The sequence below is a fragment of the Pseudonaja textilis genome, chromosome 15 (assembly GCF_049901715.1).
Source record: "Pseudonaja textilis isolate UNSWEBS1 chromosome 15, rPseTex1.2, whole genome shotgun sequence".
In the NCBI taxonomy this organism is placed as follows: domain Eukaryota; kingdom Metazoa; phylum Chordata; class Lepidosauria; order Squamata; family Elapidae; genus Pseudonaja; species Pseudonaja textilis.
Window position 1 is genome coordinate 2,203,353 of NC_142004.1, and position 14,356 is coordinate 2,217,708.

The 14,356-nt window shown below is 45.4% G+C and overlaps 1 protein-coding gene and 1 long non-coding RNA gene across 3 annotated transcripts in view; both read left to right on the plus strand.

Annotated features, from left to right (window-relative positions):
- Window positions 1-8: 8 nt before the first annotated feature.
- Window positions 9-1,080, plus strand: LOC148124618 (uncharacterized). Its single transcript, XR_015739591.1, has 2 exons — window positions 9-140; window positions 951-1,080. It is a non-coding gene; the product is annotated as an uncharacterized LOC148124618 (long non-coding RNA).
- Window positions 1,081-2,511: 1,431 nt separating this feature from the next.
- The window catches only part of POLE (DNA polymerase epsilon, catalytic subunit), a 39,889-nt gene continuing 28,044 nt past the window's right edge, over window positions 2,512-14,356 (plus strand). For both annotated transcript variants that reach the window (XM_087913057.1, XM_087913056.1), the window contains exons 1-15: window positions 2,512-2,882; window positions 4,293-4,428; window positions 4,645-4,725; window positions 5,185-5,229; window positions 5,729-5,821; window positions 6,849-7,003; window positions 7,358-7,496; window positions 7,617-7,697; window positions 8,405-8,512; window positions 9,612-9,722; window positions 10,124-10,209; window positions 11,207-11,326; window positions 12,151-12,283; window positions 13,082-13,195; window positions 13,601-13,813. In XM_087913057.1, coding sequence (XP_087769183.1) covers window positions 2,548-2,882; window positions 4,293-4,428; window positions 4,645-4,725; window positions 5,185-5,229; window positions 5,729-5,821; window positions 6,849-7,003; window positions 7,358-7,496; window positions 7,617-7,697; window positions 8,405-8,512; window positions 9,612-9,722; window positions 10,124-10,209; window positions 11,207-11,326; window positions 12,151-12,283; window positions 13,082-13,195; window positions 13,601-13,813 — 1,950 coding nt within the window. In that variant the 5' untranslated portion in view covers window positions 2,512-2,547. The remainder of the gene's footprint in view (window positions 2,883-4,292; window positions 4,429-4,644; window positions 4,726-5,184; window positions 5,230-5,728; window positions 5,822-6,848; window positions 7,004-7,357; window positions 7,497-7,616; window positions 7,698-8,404; window positions 8,513-9,611; window positions 9,723-10,123; window positions 10,210-11,206; window positions 11,327-12,150; window positions 12,284-13,081; window positions 13,196-13,600; window positions 13,814-14,356) is intronic.

Below are 14,356 nucleotides of genomic sequence, written 5' to 3' on the forward strand. Positions count from 1 at the left end.
TGGGTCGTTTCCCCACCCACTTTCCGTTGGCGGCTCCGCCCACTCGGGGGCGGGGCCTCGCCGGCGTTCCAGGGGGCGGGGGAAGAGGGGCTATGCGGAAGTTCAACCGGTGAAGCTTCACCCCTTTAGGAGCCAGGAAGGTGAGGAAGCATCATTAATAATATTTATATTTATATTTATACACACACACAGACATGCACGCACACACATATTTATACATATATGAATAATATAATAAATATAAAGAAATATAAAAAATAATATACTAATAAAATAATATGATGTATAATTGTATGTTAGTTCATTATGTATTGACCTATTAATATAATAATCAGATAATTTAAGTATATTTTAATAGTATATTTTATATACTGTTATTTTTTGTTGTTTTTGTTGTTAGTTGCGAAGTCCTGTCTGACCCATCGCTACTCCATGGAAATAAATATATTATCGGATAATTTATTGTAGTAGTAACACAGTTCATAATGAATGAATGTGCAATGAATGTACCATATGTACATTAGTATATTTTATATTCTGTATTTTTATATTTATAATATAAAATGATATTTCAACAAAATGATTAGTGTTATTTTAATATTAACTAACTTTACTACTATATAATGCACTATTATTAACTGTTTAAGAGCCATGTTTCACAATGAGGCATTTTAAATCACAACCTAATAGCGTTTAAAAGCCGTTGTATCTAATTTCACAGGTACCACAGGTCATTATGGTGTATTGACAGGCCGTAATTCGCATGAGTTCATAATAATCAAGAATTATTCTGGTAAAATGTTCGATTCATTTGCAGTAGGCCTTTGCTGTAACCTCCTCAGCCCCTCCGTCAGAATCAATTCACCAGCCCAAAATTTTGCAGTCAAACGCAACTTCCTAATAACTCAAAACCCTGATTTAAAACTGGCATTCGTGTTTTTTTTCTCAAGGGAAACAATCCATCGCTGATCCCAAATCCAGCCAGTGGGACCACTGCTCCCATCATCCACAGACAGCTCAGCCTGCAGTTGGGATCATTGGCTTTATACGACAAAGCAAAGAAACAGACCAACTCGTAAAGTCTCTTTTTATTGGCATTCTGCAAATGAACATCCAGGCACCTTCAAAAGCCCTCCGATCCTAGTTTTCATGATCAATAAATGAAGACATGGGTTTGATGGCAGCAAATTGGAAAGTCACTGAGGGATATTTTGAAGAAGACTAGCAGGTCTCAACCTTGGCAACTAAGACGGGTGGACATCAACTCCCAGAATTCCCCAGCCAGCATGAATTCTGGGAATTGAAGTCCACCCTTGCTGACTGAGGAATTCGGGGAACTGAAGTCCTCCCATTTAAAACATATTAATCAGGATTAGGAGAAGCTGAAACTGGCAAATTGTTGGCAAGAAAAACTCAAGTTTAATTACCCCCAATTTTTATGATGGGTTGTGATATGAAAATTGTTTTGGAGAAAGAAGATGGACACCTGGCTATGAGAAACCGCTGCAAAATTCTGGGTGCAAAAAAGTTGGGGTCCGTATCTCTCTTTTCTGAGATTTTCAGTCTAGGTCTGGACCCGGTCATGTCCATTTGTCCAAGGTTTGAGAAAATTCATCAATCCATCAGAAAAGAGCACGAAGGGACCTTGAAGGAGACCCTATACTATTTCAGACAGGTGGCTGTCCAATCTTTTCTTAAAGACTTCCAGTGATGGAGTGCCCACAAGATCTCAGGAAATGTCCTTTGAAGGACGCAGGACAACGGGCTGGCCGCCACCCTCTCTGCCTTTTAAAAGCGATGATTGTAAATATCAATCCTGACACAGCAGATCTGAAGGCTGGATCCATTTAGGGGTCAAACAGACAGAGGAGACATTGCCAGCCCCAAGGATAATTTCATTTTCTGGCAACGATCGAAAGTGCATTAAGCCGACTGTTACTGTAAAAGTGGAAAGCCAGCAAAAAGGAAAAAAAGGAAGGAGGCCATTCTTATAGATTTGGGAAAGGGAGAGGGGGAGGGAGCAAGGAGGCGAGGAAAGCAGGAAGAAGAGAAAAGGGAGGAAGGAAGGAATAAGGGAGTGGGAAGGAAGGAATAAGCGAGAAGGAAGGAAAGAATAAGGGAGAGAGAAGGAAGGAAGGAATAAGGGAAGAAAGGAAGGAATAAGGGAGAGGGAAAGAAAGAATAAGGGAGAGAATGAAGGAAGGAATAAGGGAAGAAAGGAAGGAATAAGGGAGAGGGAAAGAAAGAATAAGGGAGAGACGGAAGGAAGGAATCAGGGAAGGAAGGAAGGAAGGAATAAGGGAGAGGGAAAGAATAAGGGAGAGAGACGGAAGGAACAAGGGAAGGAAGGAAGGAATAAGGGAGAGAGAAGGGAGGAAGGAATAAGGGAAGAAAGGAAGGAATAAGGGAGATGGAAGGAAGGAATAAGGGAAGGAAGGAATAAGGGGGAGGAAGGAAAGAATAAGGGAAAGAGAAGAAAGGAAGGAATAAGGGAGAGAGAAGGAAGGGAGGAAGGGTAGACGGATGGACTGAAGGTGGCCATGGAAGATGAAAGGAGTTATTTCCTCCAATCGGAGAAGAGAGGGCGTGGCTGGGACAGAGCATGAGCGAATGGACAGCTGGAGCGGAGGGGCGGGAGGAAGACAGACAGCGGTTGGAGAAAAGGAAGGGAAAGCTGCTCTTCCATTGGTCGGTTGCCTAGCACCGCGACTGAGGCGGCCTGGGTCTCGCGAGACGTCCCGCAGCGCGCGAAATCCGCACGGGAGGCGCTGGGTCCGCCGTCCTGGGATGGCGATGAGGAAAGGCGGCGGTGGCGGCGGCGGCTGGAGGCGCCGGCGGGCGGCGGAGCCCCCGGCAGAAGACGGCGAGAGGGAGACCCCTCGGTGAGGAAGGCCCCCCTCCTAGCCGGGGCTCGGAAACAGGCAGTCCTCTAACTTACGACCACCGTTTCTGTTGCTAAGGGAGCTCGCCCCCATTTTCCGACTTCTCTCGCACAGTTGTTAAGTGAATCACTGCGGTTGCTAAATTAGCAGCACAGCGGTTAAGCGAATCCAGCTTTCCCCATTGAATTTGCTTGCTGGAAGGTCGCAAAAGGGGATCTCGTGGGTACTGCAACCGTCATAAGTATGAGTCAGTTTCCAGGTGTCTGAATTTATGATCCCCTGACCCTGGGGATGGAGCCATGGTCGTTAAGTGTGAAAAACAATGGTCTTGAATCACTTTCCCCGGGTTGCTGTTGTAACTTCGAACGGTCACTAAACAGATCAAGCCGAGGGCTGCCTGGATTCCTTTCAACTTGCACTGATTTCAAATAGGTTGTTAACTGTGGTTCAAGACACTTTGTGTGATTGTGCTGCTTTCCCTGAATACAGGTATAGGTATAGATAGTCCTCGACTTTCAACAGTCCATTTAGTGGCCACTCAAAGTTACAATGGCACTGAAAAAAGTGAGCTATGACCGTTTTCCATCCTTACGACCGTCGCAGCATCCTGTGGTCACATGATTTACAAGTGCTTGGCAACTGACTCGTATTTATGACCTTCACAGTGTCCCTGGGGAGTCGTGATCCCATTTTGGGACCTTCTGCCAAGCGAAGTCAAGAGGGAAACCGGATTCACTTAACAGCCGTGTTACTAATTGAAGAGCTGCCACGATTCTCTTAACAACACTGGCGAGAAAAGTTTGTAAAATGGGACAAAAGTCACTTAGAACGAATTTCTCACTTAACAACAGAAATGTTGGGCTTGATTGTGGTCATAAGTTGAGGAATGCCTGTATATCCTGTCTTAGCTACCTAGTGATTTGCCCCCCCAAAAGACCTTTTTCAGGGTTAGGGCATTGGCTTCTCTGAGACTTAAACAAATTGGGTCAAAATTTGTTTGCAGGAATTGGGTATGTCTAGTTTAAAGAAAAGAAGGCCTAGAGGAGACATGACAGCAGTCTTCCAGTATCTCAGGGGCTGCCCCAAAGAAGAGGGAGTCAAGCTATTCTGCAAAGCACCTGAAAGGCAGGACAAGAAGCAATGGGTGGAAACTAATCGGGGAGAAACGCAACCTGGAACTAAGAAGACATTTCCCAACACTGAGAACAATTAACCAGTGGAACAGCTTGCCACCAGAAATCATGGGCGCTCCATCACGGGAGGTTTTTAAGAAGAGACTGGATAGTCACTTGTCTGAGATGGTGTAGGATTTCTTTCCTAAGCAGGGGGTTAGACTAGAAGACCTCCAAGGTCCCTTCCAACTCTGTTATTCCATTCTGTTTCCTTCCTATTTTCCTTTTCTTGCCACAGGGATGAAGGCTCCTCCGTTTCAGCGCTTCGGCGTTTAGAGCGCAGCCAGTGGACGGACAAAATTGATGCGCTGTTTGGATTTGAGCGAATGAAGGAGCCCGCGGAAAGGACGGGGTGGTTGATCAACATGCACCCGGTAGGAACCTCCTTCTTTCCCTTCATTTATTTATTATGATTGTGATTTGTGACCTTCCCAGCCAGTTGCCAACAAAAACCATCAGTTGGATTCACTTCAGCGTGGTGGTTCGCTTAATGACTGCGGTAAAAGTGCAAGACATTGAGCTGATAGAATAGTATGTTAGGAGAACGTGATTTTCTAATGAAATGGCTTTAGTAACCTTGTTATTTTTAGACAGAGATTTTGGATGAAGATAAACGCTTGGTCAGTGCTGTGGATTATTATTTCATTCAGGAGGACGGAAGTAGATTCAAGGTCAGTAGTGTCTTTAAACTGGGACCTTTTAAAGGGGACTTTTATCCATGGGTACATTTTAAAAGTACTGCTTGGAATTTGGAGGAAGGTTAGATATGCGATGAATGGGATTGTAGAGCATACATGTTAATACATAATAATACATAACGCAGGTTGTTTCTTGGACTATATTGTCTGGAAGTTATACTGTGTCTCACCTAGAGCCACAGGCAACTTTATGACTCCAGTTAATCAAAATACAATCACCTATAAAAATCTGTGTGAATCGATCTTTCTGACTTCTCTTGTTGCTTTATCATTCACTAAACACTTTGCTATCTTCAGTGCAAAAATGCCTCCCATTTTATAGATGGACAATTGGCCTCAGAAGTGTAGCTTAGGTTAAACTGGTAAGAAAGAAACATGACCTATTTGTCAAACATTGGAGACTCACATTGTTCACTTTGTTCTCTCTCCTAGGTGGCTTTGCCCTATAAACCATATTTCTACATTGCAGCCCAAAAGGTTAGTCTAATCTGCAGATGCAACCCAGGATGCCTTAAGCTGTTTGGACTTCGGTCCACTGTAATATCACTCTTTTGAGTAGACATTGCACAAATACTTCATGTGTGACCGTACCTTAGAAGTAGTAAATTGTAAGTAAGAAATTATTCCTTAATGATTATGGTATATGCTAGTGCCTTATACACTGAGAAATTTGTGTGTTTATACACACATAATACAGTGCGTGCATGTGTGTATGAAGGCTTCAAGAATATATTAACAATGACAAACAGCCTTTTTCTGAAAGTTTGCTGGCCCTCAATTGCAGCTGGGTGACGTCTGTGCTTTAATGGTATCTTACTTCAATGAAACGATAGCTAGAAAAGATCAGCTCATCATTCCTTTGTCCTTTGCAGATGTACAGAAAATTTCTTATAAGCTCTTCTGCTCAGGTAGAATTTGAATGGTTGTAAAAATAAGTTCTCCTTAAGCCATTTAATATAAAATGTCTTTTTTTTAGAGTTGTGATCGAGAAGTATCATCCTTCCTTTCTAAGAAATTCCAGGGGAAAATAGCAAAATTGGAAATTGTCCCCAAAGAGGATCTGGACTTGGTGAGAAATGGATTCAATAAGTTTTATTTTAATGTTGTGGAAGCTTTACCTAAAGTTTTAGCGGGATAAGCCTGGCCTATTTTGTTTTCGTTATATTTTTGAGGGACGTGAAGAGGAAATGAGAATGTTCCTGAGAAACTTACTATTGTTCCTATGTCCCATTCTTGCGCTACTTTCCTCCACCACTCTGTCCAGTGCAGGGGTCCCCAAAGACTTGTGGACTTCAACTCCCAGAGTCCCATCACTTGCCGAGGAATTCTGGGAGTTGAAGTCCACAAGTTTGCCAAGTTTGGAGACCTCTGGTCTGATGGGTCTACAGCAAACACTGTTTTTTGTATGCAGTGAAGATCAGAACTCTGTTTTTGGCTTCTGCAGTTAAGATACCAAGAATCCGGTGGCAGATATTGGCATAAGACTTTTGCCACAGAGTTAAGAGAATTGTTCCTAGTTAACAACAAGAATGAGGATGGGCTGTGACCTGTATGAGCGTAACAAAATAGTAACATTCTACGCTTTTGATCCCATGTTGCTTTTATTACACTGTGTCTCTAGCTCTGTTAATTTGATATCGTAGTCATAATAGAACTAAATTTAAATATCCATCGAAACTAAAGGCACACAGGTTTATGACTTAACAGTCATTAAAAACAAGCAGGAAGTGGAATCCTTTGCCAGGGCTGAAGAGATTGGACAAATTCACAGAAGATCAAACTAAGCAGCTGTGAGATGGCTCGTTCCTTCTTCCAGAATCACAGATAGCATGTCTTTCCAACAAGCTCCCATAGTTTATCCTAGAGATTAATGGCTGCTATTGAATTCAGAGTATTTTTGTTTGGCTGTCAGACAGGGCTGCAATGATTTCCAAAACACAAAAGTTGCCCTACGCTGATTTGGTTCAGCTACTGTATTTTTAAAAGCATTCTTCTGTACTCCACATGGTGGTCTTAATTGCTTTGATCGCATGCTCCATGCATCTCTACGAATCAATTTCTCAAAAGTTTGAGCCTGGTCTTTTCTTTTCTTTTAGCCCAATCACTTGGTTGGCCTGAAACGAAGTTATATCAAGCTTTCTTTCAACACCGTGGATGACCTGATCAAAGTCCGCAGGGAGATTACCCCTGCGGTCAAGAAAAATAGAGAACGGGACCAAGCTTTGGACACTTACACCACCTTGCTGACTAGGTAGGATAGTCCAACAATAGTCCAAGCGCATAGCGCTTATAAGCAGCATCCAGAATAACAGGAAGCTCACTTCCTGTTATCTTCTCGGTTGTCCTCACCACTCTCTATATGGGCTTTCTATCTGAGGCACTGCTGCCACCAAACCAAGCAGGCAGTCAGTTTGTTAAGATGCTCTCAACCCCTCTCAGTTGGAGGGAAAATCCTTGGGGAAACATCCTTTAAAATCAAAGCATCTGTGCATTGCAGTTGGATATAAAGATGAGTCACGGTTTCTGTTCTGTGTTGCAGCCACTCTTTGCCTGTTCTCAGCATACAAGGAAGTAAAACAAACTGGTTGTTGTTGTTGTTTTCTAGCGCTCTCACTGGGCACAGCCTGAACCATGAGGAGGAGCCCTCAAAGAAGACCGCAGACCAGATGGACAACATCATAGACATGCGGGAATATGACGTGCCCTACCACATCCGTCTGTCCATCGATCTGAAGATTAACGTGGTAAGCGTGTGATCTGCCCTCTGACGTAATCCCCGGTGACCAGGATCACAGGAGGCGCAATATTAAACTCCTAATTTCTACCTCATCTTAACCCTGTTGGGTCCTCTTATCCTTTAACAGGCTCTCTGGTACAACATTCACCACAGGGGCAGCAGTTTTCCTCCTGAGATTATTCGACGGGATGACATGGTAGAGCGACCTGTGAGTATCTCTGCAGGGGCTCCCCAGAAACCTCTCTAAAATCCCTAGGGCCTAGACTTTGAAATATAGCTGTCAGGGCTCCGGCATCCACGCCCATTTAAATCACAACTCTCTAGCCGCATCTCTCAGAGTTGTAAAAGAAGATTTATTAGGAGTGAACATGCCGGCGCTACCTGGGTGCAGCCGACTCTGAGACACATCACTCATTTCACCCTTGACCCTGGTCTTCCCCAACCCCCTCGATGTATATTCTCCAATGGGACACATCCATAGCCAAGAATCATCAATCATGCTATCCAGTAATAATCTTGCGCGCCAGAAGCTTCGGCCACCTAGCAATTATCTAGGGAATGCACTACTTCCCCCCAGTCCCTTTCTGCTGGCAACGCTAAAAGACCAGAGAAATATTTTTGAGTTGACATTCGGCTCCCCTCACTTCTTGAAGGTGACCCGTGCAACCTTGTTACAAGGCAATCGGCTTGGAGGTTCCTACTCCTTACCCAAGATGCCTCTGATAAGGGGTAGCCCTTCCACTTGATTAAATATGTCTCCTGTGCCACCACAATTCCCTGCTCCTCATCATGGGTTTGCCCCCCTCGCCCCCCCCGACCACGGATATAATATTTTTGAGTTGAGAATGATGGCCTTGTTGGCGTGGAATGAGCATTTTCTCCAACCCCTGACTTTTTGCCCCTTTTTCCTTCTAGGACCCTGTGGTTCTTGCCTTTGACATCGAGACTACGAAACTCCCTTTAAAATTTCCCGATGCAGAAACAGACCAGATCATGATGATCTCCTACATGATTGATGGCCAGGTGATTTGTGGCCCTTGTAATTTACTCATGAGATTGCAAAAAGTGCCGTTTACTTGAGCAGCTCCAGAGATCTCTAGGGTGGCCCAGCAGCAAAGGATGCAAGCATGAAGCCAGTTGTGTCATTCCGTATTTGTCAAAGGAAGTTTGCAAACTGCACTGCAGAAGAAAGATGCTTACAAGGCGACTGGAGATGCGCTTGTGCATAGCGTACCTTTAAAACCCCGTTCTCTTACATGGCTCAGGATTTGGTCCAGTATAACAACTGGAATCCTATAGAAAAGAATAAGAATGAGACTGCTACTAACTCGGCTCTGAAAGAAGTAGTGAATCGGGGAGAGGAATTGCAGACTTTTCTGGCCAGAAAGGTTGGAAATTTGGAGTGGGAGTCTCGAGTCTTGCGGTTGCTTTCTTTGATCAGCTGATTCCGTTCTTCCCTTTTCCTCAGGTTCAGTTCACAGAAGCCCAGCTTCCTTCCTTCCTTCCTTCCTCCCTCCCTCCCTCCCTCCCTCCCTCCCTCCCTCCCTCCCTCCCTTCCTTCCTTCCTTCCTTCCTTCCACAACTTCTGGTCTGCGTCCCACTACGGGGCCTTGAGATGTTTGCATGCGTATGCTGTACAAAGGAATGCGGCTATGCGCACTTGTCTTCGCTTGCCAGCCACTCGTGCAAAACCATCCCCAGGGTGTCTTTTTTTCAAGAGGCAATCGGACCTTTCTGGTTTTTCCTTTGAAGAGGTTTCACTTCTCCGAGAAGCTTCTTCAGTTCTCGGTTCAGTTCTTCTTCAGAGCTGAAGAAGCTTCTCGGAAGAGAAGCGAAACCTCTTCAAAGAAAAACCAGAAAGTCCAGTTGCCTTCTGAAAAAAAAAAACCCACCTTTGAGACAACCATGACCTGGATGATGGAGAATCTCCATAGACATTCCCACCTCCCACTGGTCTTTTTGGGGGGGGAATTCTGATTTAGATGGTGATGCACACGTTGGATGAGGAAAGCGTGAAGGGGTGCCAGACTCCGGCGTTGCACCGTTCCAAATCAATTATCTCGAGAGGATGAGCTGGCTGATGCGACATTCTGTGGCATCTCTTCCTCTGTGTGTGTTTCAGGGATACTTGATCACAAACCGGGAGATTGTTTCGGAAGACATAGAAGATTTCGAATTTACTCCCAAACCCGAGTATGAGGGCCCGTTCTGTGTATTCAACGAACCTGATGAGGTGAGCTTTCTTTTTCCTCTTCTCATCCTTACATCTGTCAATTAAATGGCTACTTAACTACACAAGTCAGTTTTTGATGAAATATCATTAGTTGAATATGTACATGCACTTTAGATAGATTGATAGATAAATAGATGATAGATAGAAGATAGATGACAGATAGATATGTAGAAAGTAGGTAGGTAGATAGATAGATAGATGAGATGATACATGACAGATAGATAGGTAGATGACAAATAGATGATAGATAGATGACATACAGACAGATGGATAGATAACAGACAGATAGATCGACAGAATCACCCACCAAGCCCAGAAATATTCAGGCATGGTTGTTTGCAGAGGCTTGTGAATTATAAGTCTCTAAATGACACACTTTGTTTTCTTTTTTAAAAAATCAGGCTCATCTTATCCAGAGATGGTTTGAACATGTTCAAGAAACCAAGCCAACTATCATGGTGACATACAACGGAGACTTCTTTGACTGGTGAGAATCAGATCTTATGAAGTCTGCTCTCTACACGGTCAGGTGTGGAGATAAACTTATCCCAAGTAATCCTTGGGTCCATGGAAAGAAACAGTCTCTAAAAGCCCCGTGGAATCTAGCCTGCGAGCTCACCCCTCCTTGTTGACTTAAAAGGGCCTCATCCTTACTCAAGAGAAACAAAGGTGCACGTTGAATGTTTAAATAATAATAATCTTGAGGATGGAAAGGACACCCAAAATATGTCCACTTAACCTGGAATGCTTACGGAAGTGGAATGTCGTGGAATTTTGGGAATTGAACATGAAGGCGTCAAAGGAGCAGGGGCGTCAAACTTGATTTCATTGAGGGCCACATCAGGGCTGTGGTTGACCTTGGAGGGCCGGTGGGGGGGGCGTGGCCAGCTTCACATCACTCGTGTCGGGGGGGGGCACCTGTGATGACCAAGTGCTAAGGCGGGACTTCCCTGAGACCCTCCCTCACTCTCATAATCCTTCCTTCCCTTCCTTCCTTTTCTTCCCTCTTCATTCTCCTTCCCCTCTTTCCTTATTTTTCCTTCCTTGCTCTCTTCCCACCTTCCCTTCTTTTTCTTTGCCCTTCCTCTTTCCCTTCCTCCTTTCCAGTCCCTTCTTGCATGCTCAAGTGCAAAAGGGGAAACATTTCCTGAGTTTGTTTGGCTAGCCCTCTGCCAGCGAATACAGGGGCCGGGGGAGGCATATACCCCCTAGCTCTGTTTTTGCTGGCAGAGGCACCGCGGGCCAGTTCTTTGCCGTTTCCAGGCCAGCCCTGCGGACCCGATCTAAGCACCCCACGGGCTGGATCCAGCCCAGGCAGGGGCCTTGAGTTTGACACCCCTGGCATAGAGGAACTGAGCGGCCTGAGAGAGTCTTCTCAGTTTTCCTTTTTGCGTGAGCGTGTGTGCGTGGGGTTAAAATGTTTGCTATCGTGTTGCTGCGTTCGCTGTCTTCATTCTGTGGCTCAACTGTCCCCCTGTCCCCAGGCCTTTTGTGGAAGCCAGAGCAGCCGTCCATGGCATGAATATGCAGCAGGAGATCGGGTTCCAAAAGGACAGCCAGGGAGAGTACAAATCCTCGCAGTGCATCCACATGGATTGTCTTCGGTAAGGGTTGCGGCTTCTCAAGCGAATGGGGGCTTTCCTGGAGGTCTGCCGGTGGGGGAAAGGCCCCGCCCTCTGGCACGGTGGCTATTCTAGGGAATAAGAAATAATCACAATAATAAAAAAAAACTCTCTATGGTCCCCTCCATCCTTTGGGTTGTGTTTCACTTTGCCATCCGTCGGCGAGCACCTGGGCGTTGTTCTTTTGACCACAAATTCTCCAGAAGTTGTGAATGCTCCAACCCTGGAAGGTTTTAAGAAGAGATTGGATGACCCATTTGTCTGGAATGGTCAAGGGCAGGGGTCTTCAAACTTGACGGCTTTAAGACTTGGGGACTTCAACTGCCAGAATTCCTCCTCCTCCAGCCCTGTCAGCTCAGGAATTCTGGGAGTTGAAGTCCACCGGTCTTAAACTTGGCCAAGTTTGAAGATCCTTGGTATAGGGTTTCCTGCCTGAGTAGGGGTTGGACTAGAAGACCTCCAAGGCCCTGTCCAACTGTCTATTCTATTCTATTCTATTCTATTCTATTCTATTCTATTCTATTCTATTCTATTCTATTCTATTCTATTCTATTCTATTCTATAAGCTTCTATATAAATTTGGGAGGGGGGACTATTGAGTTTATTGCTATTGCCATGGGGTGGGAATGGGTGGGATGGAGAGACTGGTGCCTTATCTTCTGTTTAACTCCAAAACGAAGCTTGGCTTGGTCCTTCTGCTTCCCCTCCAGGAAGCCCTCCCCCCTTTGCCCCCCCCCCATGCCAGCTTCGTGACCTCCCCTGATTTACTCACCGCTCGATTTCGGTGCCCCAATTCCTCTCGGCAGGTGGGTGAAGAGAGACAGTTACCTCCCAGTGGGCAGCCACAACTTAAAAGCAGCAGCCAAAGCGAAGCTGGGTTACGATCCCGTAGAGCTAGACCCTGAAGAGATGTGTCGAATGGCCACCGAAGAGCCTCAGGTATTTCCATCCCAGGGCGAGGTTCCCCTGGCTAGATACCTTTTGGTTTGATTTGGCGGGTTTTTCCCCCCCAAAAAAAGTTTTAATCTATATATATATATAAAGGCGAAAGACCCCTCATGCATCATCACAAAATCTCCAGAATTGTAAAGCCTACAAACTTGAAATCTGGCACCTATGTTCCTCTTGGCTTCTAGGGTCTCACTAAGAAAGGATTTTTTGAAATGACCATCAGAGCTATTAGTATTTCCTATATTATTATTATTATTATTATTATTATTATTATTATTATTATTATTATTAACACGCTCTGACATTAAGGAGTTCTACTCCCCCTCCCCACCTGGAAAGAAATCTCTTCCAAATGCAAAACACAAGCAGAGGAGTTTCAGTTTTAGTTACAGAGCACCAAGCAGCTTTAGTACAGAACAGTTGAGCTAAGCCACGCCCAGGCTCCTTGCTGTGTCCTTGCTCTCACAGCAAATACCGTTTCACTTTCCAAACAGCCCTCAACTCTCTCACACACTGACAGGACGCTAGCCAGATGAATACCGATGGATGCTGGTAGGCAGAGGCAGAATTTCCCACCCCCCTGTATGTTCCTCCCTTTAAAACTAAGCCCCATCGCGTAGTTTCCTAGCGAAGCACAGGTGTCGAGCTAGTAATGACAACAGAAGAGAACACACCAAACTCAAAAGGAAAGGAAACTGAGCTGAGCGCTCTCCATGCCCCCTGAAAAAAATCCAGGATGCTGGTTTGCAGCGCCCGAGTATTAAACTCGTCTCTTGATTCTTCCAGACTTTGGCCACCTACTCAGTGTCAGATGCTGTTGCCACCTACTACATGTACATGAAGTATGTCCACCCTTTCATCTTTGCCTTGTGTACAATCATTCCGATGGAGCCAGACGAGGTGAGCAACGGGGCGTTTATTCCTCTTTTGCCTTGAGGGGCCTCTCTCACTAAGTGTTGTACCTGTTAGGATTTATGAGGACTGTGTTTTGACTAGGATCCTGATTTATCACTTACTGCTTGTAGGGACACCTAGAGCTGGCCCTATGCTTTTACCAAGCACACACACGCACACACAAATAATCTGTTTATTCCCCAAACCGCCTTGTTGTACAGGCTGTGTTGCTTGGCCTCACAACGGTGATTTTTCCACACACGGAAGTTACATGCACTCCGTCCCTTGGCGCTGAGAAAATAAATCTCGAAAAATACTAGGGAACAGCCGCGCGGCATAATCGGGGCCAGATTCTGTGAGCTGTGGATCCCGCCTTCTTTCCAGCCTGTCCACTTTTCCTCCCTCCTGCAGGTACTGCGGAAAGGCTCGGGGACCTTATGCGAGGCGCTGCTCATGGTCCAGGCCTATCATGCCAACATCATCTTCCCCAACAAGCAAGAGCAGGAATTCAACAAGCTTACAGAGGATGGGCACGTGCTCGACTCGGAGACCTACATCGGGGGCCACGTGGAGGCCTTGGAGTCTGGCGTCTTTCGTAGCGATATCCCCTGCCGCTTTAAAATGGTACGAACCGTCAGTGGAAAAGGTCTCTGGAAGCGTCTCCGGTCCCAAAGGTGCTTCCACCCCCGACCCCCAAGAGGCAACTGGACTTTTCTGGGTTTTTTTTTCCTTTGAAGAGGTTTCGCTTCTTAACCAAGAAGCTTCTTCAGCTCTGTGAAATTAATCTTGCCTTATTCAGAGCCGAAGAAGCTTCTTGGAGGAGAAGCAAAAAAAAAAAAAACGACTCACAAAACGGCCAGTGAGCCAACGGCAGCCCAACCAAAGAACCTCTAAGACCACCACCACCAACACTGACAGGACAAGCCACCAGAATATAAACTGACAGCAAAACCCGCTACTTAACTAGCACTGATGATGTTACCTAGTTGGGTCATGAAACGCCTGCAAGAAAACAAGCCAGCTCAGAGAGCATCAGGACCCCACACACCACCACCACCTCCTCCTCCTCCTCCTCCTCCTCCTCCTCCGTGCAAACCCCACTCCCTTGTAGCACTGATGGTATTACTTAGTTGAGTCATGAAATGTCTGCGAGAAAACCACCAAGCT